The following is a 16,747-nucleotide window of genomic DNA, read 5'->3' on the forward strand; positions in this document are numbered from 1 at the left end:
ATTTCTCCCGTTACAACTTACGTACGCCTAATACGAATTTATGCGATCTCTTCGTCGATAAAAGTCTAGTAATACGCGCGTTCCGCACGCCCGTTGTTGATCGTTCGTCGTCATACGCTTGGAACGATGCTATGAGAGAGAGAGAGAAAAAAGAAAAATAAAATTGCACATCTAACAGGGGAAGATAGGAGGGCATAGGTAAGGGAGATCCAAAAGAGGGACAAGAAAGTATCTGGATCTATGTACGTGGGTCTATTTACATCATACATCGCTCGGAACATGCGATCGTGGCTGTGCTATGTCGCTTCTCGTCGATCGCAAAAGTTCTCCGCGCACCCTTCATACAGAAAAAGATACATCGTTTTATTAATTCGCACAATTGTACATTCACGAATATTATTGATGAAATAATTAATTTTCATTTAATTAAGGCAATACCGTGTTGAAAATTTAGAACAAATTGTAAGAAGACCAATGTTAGGATTGAAAGCAAAATCGGCGGCAAAAGTAAGTTTGAATTAATTAATCGATAAATTTAATCAACGAACGAGCTTTGATCGTGATTCGAAACACCGATTGACTCGTAATTTTTCCAAGAGGGTGTCACGGAGCTGGTTAAATCTTACGCACGATATTCTCTCTCGCATTCTTTCTCTCGTTCGCTCTATGAGTATCACAATAATATCGTCCGATGAAACGTCCGAAGCCTGCGTTGACGCAGATTAATTCGCCTACGTGCTATAGCTCTACGAAACCTACGGTGGCTGCTCGCCGTCACTTGGCTATGTTCTTGACTTCGGATCGCGTATGAATGCCTACGATTGTAACGCGGATACACGTCGATAATTACACCTTAAGGCTGGCCATAGGGACGACGGCGTTCAGAGGTGATACAGGCTTAGCAAAATTAATAAGTACGGGCTATGTACATATGTACAACGATAAAACAACTCGACGTTGTCGATATATAATTGTAGACTGTCGATTATTGTCGTGGAATAGCGAGGGGTCCATTGGAGGAAGATAGAGAACGATGCTTCTTTTGCAATAAATCTTTAAAGTTCTGTTAAAAGATCATCTCTTATCTATAATCAGCAGAATCTTATTAAAAAGGAAATACAATCTCTTTCTCTAGCCTCCTACACGTCGTTTTGTATTTCTCAGGAAGAAAAAATAATCCTGATTTTAAAATACAATACACAATTTTTCACAATTTCATTTCCTAAAAGTGATTAACGATTCATGCTTTTAATATGAGGCAACAATCATGCGATTCATTCTTAAGTCTGTTCGTTCAAATTACCCCCATTACAGTTCGATAATCATTTTTCACTTCGTTTCTTCATACAACGTCCTTTACAACCGCTTTCTTCATCCTTGTTTCTGTCATCTAAAGATAGGAGGATCTTTCCTTAGAGGTGGATATCTTCGAACATTTGCGATTCTATCATATTACACGTGAACCGTGAGTACTTGATGGGGTGCTGAAGTCTGGCTGGTGCCCGGTTGCTGATGAGAGGAATACGTCGGCTCCTGCAGTCTGGGTTTGCTGTATGGCTTATGGGGTCCTTCCTCGTACGTGAAACTGGCAGTATTATTTCTAGCTTCTGCGCTGGGAGGTTTATAAAGCGGTGGCAAGCGATGTCTACTGTCCTCAGAGACCATCTCCAAGCTTTCCTCTGTCGTACCCAAAGCACCCAGCGAAGTTCCAGACAGAGGTCTCACCACAGAGACTCTTGGTTCTCCTTGGTCCTGGTCTTTCAAAGGATTTGCGTATCTTCTCAGGTTCTCTTCGTTCTGAAGATTGTTCGACTTCTCATCTAAATCGCTACGATGCCGATGCAACGAAGTCTCGCTGCTAGTTGTTGCGGTTAAACTCGATCTCTGCCTGACCATTCTAAGATACCACAATCCACCAAATAGTGCCAGGACCAGAACAGTCGCCAGAGCTCCGCCAAGAACGGCCACGTAGCTTCCGGCGCTGCTGGAGTTCGCGGAACTCGGTTCACTGAGCAAGGCCGTCTCCACTTTGACCTCCAGGACAGAGGCCAGAGCGAGAGGTCTGCCCAGAGGTCTGCTGAGAGCTTCGCCTAGATCTCTAGCAGCATCTGAGGCTGCCTCAGAAAAGATAGTCACTTCCACTGTATCGTTATCTCCGGGTTTAAGATCACACAAAAGAACAATGGATTGTGGCCTTCTTGGGTCAGCCAGGAGCTTTCTCAGCCGTCTACAGAGGATCTCAACGGACGTGCCAGCGGCGAGAGTATCTCTTCTAAGCAAAATAGTGAGTCTAGAGCAGGTTGGACCTGGCGTGGCCTGTCCAGGCCAACAGGAAGGCGGCGCGGGCAGAGCAGGTGGTCCTACTCGTCTTCCGGTTTCCACGGGACGACATTCACCCCAGGCTGGACACGACGGAGCCAGACAACTCTCGCTTGGACTAGGTACACAGACCTCGTGAGCTAGACACGATGTACCATTCAGACAGTTCCCAGGACCACACCAGATATTGCTGCACTGATTCTTTCCGTTTCTACACTCGCAGACGTTGCAGTCGTCGTCCCAACTGGCTACGGGACATCCCAGACCGCCCGCGGTACGGATTTCGCAGCGAACTCCTGTCCTTCCCGGCGAACAGATGCAGGAATAGCTCGCTATACCGTCTACGCACGTCGATCCGCCCGTGCAGGGATCGCTAGCGCATTCGTTCACGTTTATTCGACAGTCCGGACCGGTGAAACCTGGCGCGCATTCGCACCTAAACCAGTTGATTCCATCTACGCATTTGCCACCGTTTAAGCATGGCAAAGGTTGGCAGTCGTCCACGTCTCGACGACAATTTGGCCCTTCGAAACCTTCGCGACAGACGCATCTATAGTTGCCATCGGCGGTGTTCACGCAGGTCGCTCCGTTCTCGCAGGGATTACTCGCGCACGCAGGTGATGCTATGTGGCAGGCAGCACCTTCCCATCCTGGAGGACAATGACAAGTGAATCCGTCGCCGCGATCTTGACAGGTTCCACCGTGGCGGCAAGTACCTGGTTCGCAGTGGCCGGCACGGAGGGTGCATGTTTTCCCTTTCCAACCACCCCTGCAGATGCAGGTGAAGTCCGCGACTCCGTCCACGCAAGTGCCATTGTTACGACAGGGAGTTGTCGTGCACTCGTCCACGTCTGGAAGGCAATCGTGTTGGATTGTAGTTGGTAAATCGCTTATTTCTTTAATATTTTTTAATAAATCTATCATTTTGAGTCGCATAAATATGAGGTCGAATATTCGGAAAATTCATAGAATCGTACAACAATTTCGAAGAAAGATCGACAATTAATGGATCGAGACGAATATTAATAATTGTAATCATTAAACTATGAATGCCTATATAAATTTACATTTTTATAGACCGATAACCAAATGGAACTCGAATGATCGTAAACATTGTACGTATATCTGTATATTATGTATAGTTTTTAATTTGTACATATATAATTCATTTTTGATATTTTATACATTGAACTCTTATCAATTCTCGACCATTTTTTCATATTTATATCTGTACTTTATTATAGTATAAAGACATTGTAACTTCGAACGAAGCGAAAAGAATTGAACGTAATCACTCACCTTGGTCACACAGATCTCCAGTCCATCCCTCCCTACAGATGCACTGGAACGAGTTAACCAGATCGACGCATGTTCCACCATTCAAGCAAGGACTTCCTCTGCAGTCGTTGATATTCTCGTGGCAATGCATCCCGGTGTAACCAGCATCGCAAATACACCTTCCGCCAGTGCATTTGCCTCTGCCTCCACAAGGCGTACCTTCGCTACCACAGCCAGATTCTTCATCCATGACGCCAAATTGTGGATTATGAGCCGCTGGCTCGGAGCAGTTCTTCCCCTGCCATTGTTCGGGACAGTGACAGTAGTAATCCGTTTGCGTGTTGAAGCAGGGTGCGGAATTTCTGCATGGATTCGGACTGCAGTGATCTCTGTCGATCTCGCATTGGAATCCGGTGAAACCGACTGGGCAAACGCACTCGTAGGAGTTCACCAGGTCTCTACATTCTCCGCCGTTTTGACAGGGTTTCGAGGCACACTCGTCGATGTCCACGTCGCAATCCTTGCCCGAATATCCTGCGGTGCAGCTGCAGTGGTAGTCGTCGACCAGGTCGATGCACAGTGCCCCGTGTTGACATTGGCCGATGCAGTCGTTGATGTTCTTCGTGCAGTTCTTCCCTGTGAAACCACTCCTGCAGCGACATCTGAGATCAGACCAATAGGATTGAGTTAATGATCGAGAAAAATTAGTAATAAACTATAAATGTTAGTATTTTTCTATCAAAGTTTACTGTTGGAGAGGAGAGTTATTTACGTGAATATTTGCAGAGGATTACACTATTGTGCCGGCTTGCACAGTTGTACTAATGTTATTAGTGAAGTTTTGCAAGTTAAGTACATTCTGTCGCGTAACAGCAACAGGTTTAGTAATAAGACGAATGAAATTTTACGAGAAATTTTACAATTCATAGGCGATCCCTCAGGCGATCAATAATATTGTCCATGTTTCGAACTTCTCAAGGAAACTGTAGTTTGTCAATAAACATGGACGATACATATTGATTCTTTTAGTTGAGAAGTTTGAAATATCAAGAGCAACTATAAGTTGTTTGATTAATCTATCCGACGTAAAATTGTGAAAGTTCGGAAGAAATGAAATTAGTCTAACTTTCGAGCACAAAATGTGAAAACTCTGATATTATCCTAATATTAGATCAGGTATCTAATTCATGCGTTATTAAGTTTGTAACAATTCTAAAGTTACCTGTACTAGAAACAGAACTTACGTCAACGTTTCCAAGTTCTATGTAAGAATCAAATAAAGTACAATAAAAATCGTACTCACTTGTAGTCACCAGCAAGGTTCACGCAGGTCAGCGAATTTTTGCACGGAGACTCCTTCAGAGCACATTCGTCCACGTCGAACTGACAAAGGATACCCTGCCAGGCTGTTGGACAGTTGCACACGAATTCGTTCTTTCCATCGACGCAAGTGCCTCCATTTTGGCAAGGTTGAGACGCACATTCGTCGATATCCGTGGCGCAGTAAGGCCCGGAGAATCCTGGAGCACATTCACAGTGGGCGCTCTCCCCGAGTTCTCTGCAGGTCGCTCCATTGGCACAAGGATTGGAGGCGCAGGGATTGTCGACTTTTTCGCAGGTTGGTCCTGAGAATCCTTCGGGACAGGTGCACTTGTACTGATCCGGCGCCGTATTTTCACACGTCCCACCGTTTTGACAGGGTTCGTGCGTGCCGCAATAATTGAGATCCTGGTCGCAGAGGATACCACCCCAGTTCGTGTCGCAGATACACTGCCAGCTGGAACCGTTGCAGTATCCGTGCTTGCAACCTGGATACGGGGTGCACTGGTCGCAGAGTTCACCGCGCCATCCGTGTCGGCACTTGCACTCGCCGCTCACGTTGCAGTGGCCGTGCACGGGGTGGCAACCCTCCTTGCAGACGGCTGAAAAATAGTTTGAGCGATGGTTAGTTCGATATATTATTTAGTTTCATTTTTATTACTATCAGAGTACGAATGTTTATGGAAATTTGTATTTTTGCGAATATGACTAACAGAATGGAAATCTAGATAAATATTTGCCTCCCCTCTGAATATTATAACGAGTGGTTTATTTTGGACGTGCATCTTTGCATCCTTGCGTTTCTTATAGATGCATACAAATTCACAGGTTTAATTATCATAGCGGGTGGGTGTACATGGTGGTTTCTGTAACTTAATCGCTTCTAGAGTGTAGATACCGTCGGAGATCAAAAATGGTCTTACTAAATATCGTAGCCTGCTGATACAGTGAATCAGTTGACTGTTCAAATATTTTGACCATTTTTGTGCAATATATATCTCGTAGTTTCTATATACATTCTCAGATTCGTGTCAATTCTTGCCAATATAATCACGATTGTTGTGTTTCATTATTCCTAAGAAGATTTCGCAATGTTTCACATATCACACATAATGGCACCATAACTGTACCAACTCTAATCTACCTCCACTTGTGTGCTGTTTAAAAATCCAACATTCCAGCTTCCCCAATTCCTTTAGCAAGCTACTTACAATGAAAAACCATGTATTTCCTTATTACAATCCACAAACATAGTATCGCGAAGCTATTTTATTTCCATCCATCCGTTTCCCCGGTTCTTTCGAGCGTCGCATACCGGGATTTCAATAACGTAGAAAAAGAAGAGCCACCGGCAGCCATAATTCAAGGGACTTTCCAAAGGAATAATCTCGTCGTGACGAACAATAACCGGTGCTCCATAACGCGGTACAAAAGGTGTCCGTGAATGAAAGTTAAAACACAAACGATTAATCCGCCCACGGTCACGAAGGCATAAGTGTCGGATTATTTTCCGCGGTCGCGTTCACCCGCCGGATTATACGATCACCGACGTTTCATATGTCTCCTCTGGGAAGCATCGGCGTGTCCTTCTATCTGATGAAAAGATGGAAGGAGAGTGGAGGAAGGGGACGGATGGCGGGATATAACAGGTACGAATTCTCCTTCTTACAGGTGGTAAGGATGACGAAATCCAATTTCGTCCACGGTCGAACAGACGTACACCGTATCCGTGGAAACGACAGTTCCGTCGTTCGGACGCTGACGGTGAAACGGAGACGGGAGAAAATGAAACGTGACAGAGATCCGTGGCCGGAGCCGGAGCAACTCAATTAGCCGGGGGGACAGAAAGACGGATGAGAAGTGACAGAGAGAAGGATTATCCTTCTGACCGTGAAACGAAAACTCACGCCGCGGCGACACACGCGTGTGCACACACGTATCCGCACGACTTTTAGCCGACTCTTGCTGACTCTTTACCGTTAACCGTGGCCCCTCGAACGAACCGGAGGAGGAATCGCATGTTACACCGACTCTCCACTACGCTATATATATTCTATGAAGAAATAGCTGAATGATAATCGCTTCGATGTCGTTTCGATGAATTTGATTCGGCTTCACCAACGATTTTCGAACGGGATGACGAATATCTTATAGATTAGACAGATAGCATTTAATATATGGAATCCTATATAGATAGTAATTCCAATCACTATTGTTATTAATAGAGATTACTACTAGAGATAATTATTTTATCCGAAGAATTGATAGAGCCGCGAGAGTACATTTCTCAAATTAATTGTCATCTATAATAACACACACTGACGATGATATTTCAGAGTTTATTTATTTTTCACGCGGCAACTGCTACTTAAACGCTTCGTATGCGATTGGCAAACCCTCTGTCAACCGGTGTCTGCTTAAATCTAGGACATCTTACGTTTACACGCGGCTAACAGCTATTTTTCAACCTTAACCACAGGGTACACCAATCACGACGTGCAGCTGCATATTTTAACCTGTTCAAGATAGGTATACGTGTGCATACATTCTCACGTACGGGAGAACGTATATAAACGAAGGACTCACACTGGCTCGCAGGATCTTTAATGATTAATGGCCGAGCTTTCTCGTTCTCGCGCGGACAACGAACGTTTACGTATATTTATGCGACTGCAGCGTGACGTTCGTGGCCCGTCGGATCCACGTAATGATCCGTCCGGCCGTTTTCTTGCATCCACTGAGCGCCGATCGATTCCGTGCTATCCGGCTTCCAATTGTTGCGTGGAAGATGGGAACGCGAAGATTTCCCTCGCGGGCAACTCGCGCCTGGGCAATTACGGCGCAGAGATCAAGGGAAGAAGCGAGTGTGCTCGATCTACGGTGGTTAGATGAACTCACCGTGGAGCCCTCTTTTTCTTCATCAGCGACGCAACAGGTGCGCGAGGGTTGAAAGAGAAAGAGGATCGCGCTCTCGTGACCGACGATTCGCGCTTCGTTTAGGCAAGTCGATTACTGGGGATATGCCTGGGAGTTCGATCGACTGCAACACGGTATAGTGCGCTAATTGCGCTCGTCTGCCCGTGAAATCGAGCAAATCGAGTAAATCTACCGTGATGAATGCGCCACGACTTCGTCTGGTTTGTCTCGGTTCGAGTGTTTTTCGTCGATCAGTTTTATGGAAGAATACGTGGCTAGTTAAGGTAACTTTGATTAGCGGAAGTTTTCTAACGATTGTGATGATTCTTCGTACTTCAGTTAATGGTAATAGTTTAGTAGAGACTCTACATGTATGTAAATTCCTAAATTTTTTGTTTAGAGATTTAGACGATATTTGATCATTACGAGTAATGCAAAGATTTAGTCCTACGAGTTTAGATGAGTTTCCTTTTATAAGAAGGAAGTTGCATAATTTGTATAAATGACGAGAAAGCAGTGACAAAACACGTTCACTAGCAGTCACAGAATGCAGGACCGACGTGCGAGATGAATCAGTGTCACGTATCGCACCTTAACTTCAAAACTGACACGATCCAAAGGTATTAGTTCTTCAACAACTGCAAACGTATTTATCATTCTCAATTTGTACAGAACCTTCTTGTAGCGAGTTTTCATTTTCAATTGATATAGATATTTCTGGCGATTTTTTTGAATTGTGTTTCTCTTTCGTCCTATCAAGTTGTAACGATTTCGTGACAATTAAACTAAATAAAATCTAACAAAGATGCTTGTGTACAATGTATCGTACAAAAAGTAACAAACTACACGTGCTTGACTGTTGCAACAACGCGTATCATATTGCGTTAAAATTTGCGTTAAAATTTGCGTTAAAATTTGCGCACGGTCTGTAATGGTCGGATTTCTTGGATGAAGAGCGGCGGGAAACGTGTTAATTGAACGCGAGTCGTGAAATTTTGACGAATTTGGCAAGTTGGTCGTGCGAAAAGCAATTAGCAGAGCTTTCACCGTGGCTATCTCGTCGAAGTACACCGTTTCGCATGTAGGATCCTCGACATTAACAACGCTTCGCGTACAGTACCGTTCTCTCGTTGTTCAGGCTCTATAAATCTACCCGGGAACGTCTACAGTTACACGTCTGTGGAATTTTTTGCTAATCCGCCGGCAGTAGGCGAATTAACCCGCGCAATTCATCTTCGTACACCGTGGTTTCTTTATTTTCGTATTCCCCCGATCTGGTGAACGGAACAGATGCGCGAAGAATCGGATTACAGGTGAAGGTTCACGACTTTCACGCGCAACCGCTTCAACCGTTTTACCTTTGCCACCAACGACCGATAATCTCTCTATAAAACGACAAACATTTAGCTTATCTCGCGCTATTAGCCGCGATACTGTACAATTCATCATTCGCCAAATAACACAAAGACTGTGCATAAAAGCGCGCTCTCATATGTACGTCTCACCCACCAGCTACTTTTACTATAAATTTACATATCGGTTGATTTTCCTATAAATTAAACTTTCTACGCGAAACATCCTCTGTTTCAACCAAACTTTCCAATTCCTAGCGACGGAGTAGATGACGTAATAAATAATATCGATACTTTTCGACTTGATTAAACTTTGTGTCTCAAAGCAATTAACGAAGTCAAAAGTTCGTGATTAACGCAGCATTTAATTTCACGGCGATTCTGCGTTATATTAAACGCGGTCTTTCTTCCAACGCTTCCTTCTAACGCTTCTGATCCTCGTAAAAGAGCAGTATGGAAGGATTTTACGATCGTGGTGAAAAGGGGTCAAATGCAAACGAACGTTCGCGTTACGAGCCTAGAAATACGCTGTACTCTCGACAAGGAACGGTGTGTTGCATGATGCGGTCGGTGCATAGAGCTCGTGTGAAGACGATGCACGAGTGAAATTCTCGTATTGACCTTTCACAGCGCGACAAAAATGCCGGAGCCAGTTCTCTACCTCTCCGTCTCTCTCTTTTCTCTCATCTCTCGTAAACGACCGACCGGCTCGTCGTCTCACGAGTACACGATTTCCACCGATAGTCCCTAATTGGGATCGTTTGTCCTTTCCTTTTTCCCTTGCGTTCGACGAAAGTGGAACGTGTCTAATTGTGATACCGATAATATGATCCTCCTGCATCGTTAAACCGTCGCCGCAATAATTCCGTGTCAAGGGGATGCGACCCGGTTCGTTCCACCGCAGAGATAACGGAATTTCTCTTTTTATAGACTGCTATTATTTTTCATAGACTCGATACAGATTACTGTTACTTTTATTACATATCTATCGTGAACTTGTTTACGAATTCAGCAATTTGCTTCATGGAATATTTGTCTTTCTTTATAGATTATTTTTCATTTTCATAAACTTGCTGCAGATTATTATTATTTTTATCGCGGATCATTGCGTGGAACTTTTTCAATGAATTTCACGATCAGTACCTAAAATATTTATGTTTCTTATGGAACCGGAGTCTAGGCGACTCCTTTCATCTTCTTTCTTAGCGATTTTAATGAACGTTTCCCGTTTTTAGAAACCTGTAGCTACAGAAGTACGTTTGTAAGTTAAACTGGTTGGAAAAATTGTATCACAGCTGTAAAAAAATGTGTTTGATTGCGTGAGTGGTTTGCCTCGCGCTGTAAGGTTTTAAGAAGGCCGAGAAGATCGAAGTGTCTCTTCATAAATTATTGTAATTACATTTTTTATAGATTCCAGTTCTATCGCTTTCGATACGTTCTCGAATACGAAAATTCTGTCTCCTCGCAAAGCCCAGCATACGCGCTCTTACGTTCTTACATCAATTCTTACGTTAACTTGGGAATTTCTGTCATAGCTATGGAAAGTAATTATGTGAATCTTTTACTGTGCACTTTGAAGCTAACAAAGTCGAATGACCATAGTCTCATCGATAAAAGGAGCATCAAGACAGACGTTAAGCAAACGAGAAGATCTTAAAGTTCATAGTGTCAAGGGAAACCGGCTGCGTCTCCGAGGCAGCCACTGTTTTCTGTTAAAGTTGAACGAGCAATTTAAGAGATTCTTTGAATTCGACGAGCGTCTTGCCACAGTTCCTATTGCCCTCGAGCACCGCGAGTCCGAACAGTTCGGTTTCACACGATATCACAGCGGTTGCTAATTACTATACCGCAGAAAAGTCTAATAGCGTTTCGTCCTACTTTCTCTGGCTCGTTTTCAACTGTTCCAGCGCATTTAAGCCTTTCGAAAAATCCTGCCAGCCTTTTGTTATCTACGTTGGATAGATAGCCGGTCTTAATGGATATATAATTAACGAACGATTATACTTGGCATTTGCATATGAAACGAAAGATAAAAAATGGAAGATATATGACGATTCTTGAACGACGCTTGGATAAACATCGTTAATGATATATTCATGCGACAAGGAATAAATAGACATATTAAAATTCTTTATCGAAGGACAATTGGAAGTTAAAAAAAGCCTTTGTAAACAGTTACTGTTAGAGTTAGTCTCATTTTTTATATTCTGAATACATAAAAATACTATTTTCCTGCGATCTAATTCTCTATGATCGGAATTTTTTCCACTATTATGAAGATCACAGCTGTTCGCTGTTTCACACGTTTTTCTAAGAACATAAAACTCGCGATACTGTCGTAAACAGATCGATTCGTATTACAGCAACTATACAATAACAAAATATAGAAATAATACGGAGATAGAATAATACAAAAGACGCGAAAATAACGCGAGCAAAGTAAAACGAGATAAAATATAGATTAAAAGACATAATCTCTAATTACAAATCATATGTTCTTACAAAGGATTAAATAGTTTCTACGTTTTTAACTCTACGAATATGAAACGCGTATTTCCAATTATTAACCATCCATATTTCCAATCATAGATCGCGTATTTTTACAGAGAACGAGTAAAGATTAAACAGTCTGAACGTTTTTAACTTTACGAATATGAAACACACTTTTCTATGTATCAAGTGACACACAAAGTTCAATTTTTATCATTTCGTTCTCCTATGATACGAAATATGAATCCCTTTCAGCGACCATTAGGGGACTACACTTTCTTCAACAATGCTACGGGATTCGAGGATGATTCAAGCGTTTACATAGCTGGTGTCTTTCGAAAACGATGTTCTCGAGGGGGGGATAAAACGTACCACGAGTCGGATAAACAGCACACACGGGGAGGCGGAAGTAACGATTAAGCAGCGAAGAAAGAGCTGGCGTATTAGTCCGGGCAGCATTGTGCTAGGGGATCTGGCGTGATGCTGCTCTCTACCTTTATACGATCGTACGACATGCGTCTAACGTCCGCCCATTAAGGCACGCTTCGAGATAATTCGTGTGTTTCGCTGTGCCGCGTGTTTGCATCTTTGCCTATCAGACACTCGCGAGACTCGTGCTTTCCGTCTCGATAAAAGCTCCACGTGGAACGAGCTTCTTGCATCTAATAGCTCGATGCTTATCCTTTTAGCCATTGAACTCTAGCGAAAATCTCTCCACATTTTCCAAACTTTTATTCAATCTCTTAACAGTTTTGAATCTTTGCTTTTTCTCCAAGTTCGAAAAGGAGATAATTTCTCTATCGTCGAAAGTAGGAAATACACAGATCTGCGTCAAATCTACTTTTCGAAACTTTTTTCATTTTTCTATTAGAATACTCGATTGGAATAATCTTAACTCTGGAGATCAAATCCCTGGTGGAATTATAATTTCAAGATAGGTCTTACTTCTGGATGATTTACGTAGCATATCTTTGGTATATTTTTTGAAATATTTCCGAAGTTACGACAACGATGAAATATCTAGTGGAGAGCTTTTTATTATAATGTAATATCGATCCTATTAGTAGGTTAGTGGTTAATATGAACATTTAAATTCTATTAGCAACTCCAGCTTAGCAAAAATCCTATTAATAAATAATTTACAAATGGCTATTCATTACTTGTAATAGACGTATAAGTCTATGAGCCACTTCGATAAATGAACGCTAAAGAAAGAAAAATAAATTATTCTGAAAACGATCGAAAACAGATCGGAGCGCGCTGTAATTAAACGGCCTTTTCCATCACCGTTAAAACAATGTACCTTCGTAATCTCAGTCATTAAATTACCGAACGATTTTCAATTACCGGAAGCATTAAAACCAGACAAAGGAGGAGAACGTGTTGATCGTAGTCGAGCGGAACGACATACGATCGAGGGGATGGAGGAGAGACGAAAAAGTAGATGACTATTTTATAAAAATCAGAGCCATAGCAAAAAGCTGGCACGAAACGACGGAGCAACACGCTTTTGTCGTCGCTAAGATCTCGTTACGTATGCAACGAAGCGTCGCGCAAGGTCTTTGCCAGGATATTGGCGGCTAAACGATTCCACCAGCCTTTTTTTGTTCGCCGCGTCTGGCTGAGGGAATAATTAATCGATCCTCGAAGCGTGAAACCTCGCGTCTCGAGTAGTCGCGCGACTCGCGCTCTGCTCCGCTCGCTTTTCTCACGGACGGCTGCCGCTACGAGCAAAAAAAACCGCGTTTATATTAGGCACCTAATGATTCGAGAACCAATTAAATTATTTTCCATTTGTTCGAAATTGTAAAGGAAATTTTAATCGAGTATTTTACAAGTAACTTTTTATTCTCTCCCTCTGACGGTATAATAAAATTAGGAAGGATTTAAAATGAGCGATTTAGCAATTAATTATCTCTTCGTCGATAAAATTTCTTCCATTTTTACTAACAGAAATTAGATACATAGGTGGAATTTTTTAGGAGACATGAATATTCCAATTATGGAAATACACAGGGGACGCGTGATATTGTAAAATATGCGGACCGTTCAAAGTAAAATATTTGTTATGAAATTTATAATTTTTATATGTATTTTAAAATTGTTTATGCGCCTTCATAAAGATATGTTTTTACATGAAAATCCAATTTAATGGCAGCATTTAAAATGTGAAATTTCCGATATATTATATTTGCTTGAGTCTCTCTTGGGTTAACCGTGAAACGGTTGAGGTCGATCAACTTGGTCGGCTAATCAAAACTTCTCTAAAGCAAACACAGTTAAAGCGAATCACCATAAATCGATAAATTCGAATTCTGAGCGGAGAAATATACATAAATTCTTCTTTTCCTTGGCTTTTCACGATGAAAACGTGCGTTCGATTAGCAAAGACCATGCGATAAAATAGTGGCGGCTTTAGATCCTAATTCACGATAATAATTATTCCTAACGGGTAAGATGGTATATACGTAAGAACGATTCTTTAAGTCGAATACAACCGTTTAATCGGAGATACCGATGCGACTCGAAGCTAAGTAACTTTTCCGTGCTTCCTCCAGGTACATTTGATTAATTAGACACGTAGCTTCGCCGCCTCTTTGCAATAAATATAACCGAGAAACTGACCGTTTCTGTGTACGGTGTATTCGGAACCGAAAAACAATTACGCTTCTCTCTGGCTATAAATGCCTATCCAGCAATCCATGGAACCGATCGTATGTATGTTTCCCAGCGTGCTTGTCAAGCCGTGTCAAACCGCGAAGGGGAAAGCGAAAATCTTCCGGACATTCGCTCTCTGCATAAAATAATCGTGTATGGATATTTATGTACGTGCATCTTGAAACGTCTACTCTAAAACAGTTACGAACGCTAATGTCGAAGTGAATCAACGTCGGTCGCACTTTTTGAAATTTTGCGTTACGAGCATTTGAAATCGGCAAGAAGAAGCTAATATTAGCAGAGTATTCAGAATTAAATTTCTAAGAATCTAACGTGTGAATTCTTCGTCCTAAATACAAAGCGGATATACTAGTTCCAGGTGTTCAAAATTTCCATAGTGGTCATTCAAAACGTGATAACAAAGGGCTGATACATGGTAGATATTGACAAAGCCTTTAGAATGAAATTTATGCAATGTTCAATGGGCATGACAATTGTCTCAACGTTAAGTTTGAGATACTTTCTTTTAGAAGCAAAGATAAGTTTCTTTTTTTTTTAGTACAATCGGACTCGCAATGTTAATACGTTGAAATGAAATGTGAGAATTGACTCACCTATTTCACAATCGGCGCCTTTCCAACCCTGTATGCACGCCTTATCGCCATTCTCGTCGCAGGTGTAATGGCCGAATATGTCGTTCCTTGGCCTGCAGAACTTCGTGCAGGTCGCGTTGTAATAATGGTCCGCGCACTGGACCCGAACGCGATAAGCTAGATGAGCGTTTCTTCCTTCATGATTGAGAGTGTGCCACGTGGGTCCTGGCAGGACAATGCCGCTGAAACTCGCTTCCTCGATCACGCCTGTGCTCGCCTCGTCTCTCGCTTGCAGGATCAGCGTGAATTGCCTCTGCGAGCCAAGAAAAAAATTCGATAACGAGGCTGGGAATCTTCTAACTAAGGATTTTAGGAATTCTGGGAAATTTCCCAGAGCTCTTTGAAATTAGCAATTATAAGTTAAAAGTAATCCTCCATTCATATTTCCCGTTTTACTTTGTTCTGCTATAATTTACTATTTTATTATACGAATAAATAATTCTCAAAAAAATGAATTCTAAATTAAAATTAATTCTCCTTTCGTATCCTTTAGTTTATTTTATATCCGGTTTTTGCTTTCTTTTGAGTTATAATAGCCTTGTACCTTATATTATTCATATTTTACACTGCATTTTACGTTATGTTACTTTATACGTATTTCGTAACCGGTATATGCTGAATGGTCGTGTTCCGGCAAACGCGAATCGAATACGGAAAGATGACGTCACGCTTGTCTAGGGCTGCTTCGAAAGAGGAAGAGAGGTGGTTTGATGAAGCCAGCAATTAACCCTTGGTCAGCTTGAATAATTCCTTAGCCAGTGTGGCCTCTAAGTGGAACCTTCCGAGATGCACTTTTGCAAATTTAACACAGGGCTTCCTGACCCTCGGTAACCTCCCGTATTACGCCACAATAGGATTATCAATTTTTTACTTCCGTTTCCCACCTCCAGATACTTTATAAATTTAATTCCGCTATTTTCATCGTACCTTCGGGCACACGATCATCGATCACGGATAAATCATTCCTAAATCACCCAGTTTACGATTCATACGTGTCCGATCAATCTACACATATATACATACGTTCGTACGTTCCATCAATATCTTTTGATTGGCGTCGAACCGAACTCGAATGTTGAACGTCTACGGAAGATTAAACGCAACGTTCGATCATCCCTCCACCATACCGAGACACCTTGAGAGCTCATCGATAATCTAGTAAAAAAGTAGCCGAGCTACCCGAGGAGGAGGACGCGACGTCCGACCACCGGGGATGCAACACAACCAGCAGGGATTAAAACAAATGTTCCATCGAAAGGTGGCCACCGTGTCTCCGATAATTACCGATCGTCGTTGTAATCAGAGCACCGGCGTATTTTTCACCCGTGACACCTGTGTTCCACGTGTCGCCACAAATCAGAATAATTACAGCCACAGAGAGAGTTTGCGTGCGTTCGTTGGTCTACCGATTCTTTGACCAACGTTGCCTCTCCTCCAACGGCCGTACCTGATTGGTACCACCAATCAAGGCCCGTGAGTGACGGTCGGCTAATGCAATAAATAAATTCCAATCGCGCTGTCGCGGAAGACAGCGGCTATCTGTTCGTCCGGAGGCTGCTGAAGCGGAGACAGAAACGGCAGCAGCAGCAGCAGCAGCAGCAGCAACAGCAGCAGCAAACGCGACCAGCAACGGATCCCAAAGGGGTGTCCAGGGGTCTGGGTTGTACGATAGAAAGCTGGAAGTGTTCCCGATGGAACCGGTCTCGTGGAGGAGAAAAAAAAAAATAAATAAAAAAGGATCAGCGCATCGACGATCTCGCG

General features: G+C 42.6%; 1 protein-coding gene across 1 annotated transcript in view; it reads right to left on the reverse strand.

The window, feature by feature from the left end:
* Positions 1-241: 241 nt before the first annotated feature.
* LOC122567387 (protein jagged-1) overlaps positions 242-16,747 on the reverse strand; it is a 56,460-nt gene continuing 39,954 nt past the window's right edge. The window contains exons 3-6 of the mRNA XM_043725820.1: positions 14,948-15,239; positions 4,901-5,519; positions 3,619-4,259; positions 242-3,170 (exon numbers count right to left, since the gene is read on the reverse strand). Coding sequence (XP_043581755.1) covers positions 1,453-3,170; positions 3,619-4,259; positions 4,901-5,519; positions 14,948-15,239 — 3,270 coding nt within the window. The 3' untranslated portion in view covers positions 242-1,452. The remainder of the gene's footprint in view (positions 3,171-3,618; positions 4,260-4,900; positions 5,520-14,947; positions 15,240-16,747) is intronic.

Source organism: Bombus pyrosoma, linkage group LG5 (assembly GCF_014825855.1).
Source record: "Bombus pyrosoma isolate SC7728 linkage group LG5, ASM1482585v1, whole genome shotgun sequence".
NCBI classification, from domain to species: Eukaryota; Metazoa; Arthropoda; class Insecta; order Hymenoptera; family Apidae; genus Bombus; species Bombus pyrosoma.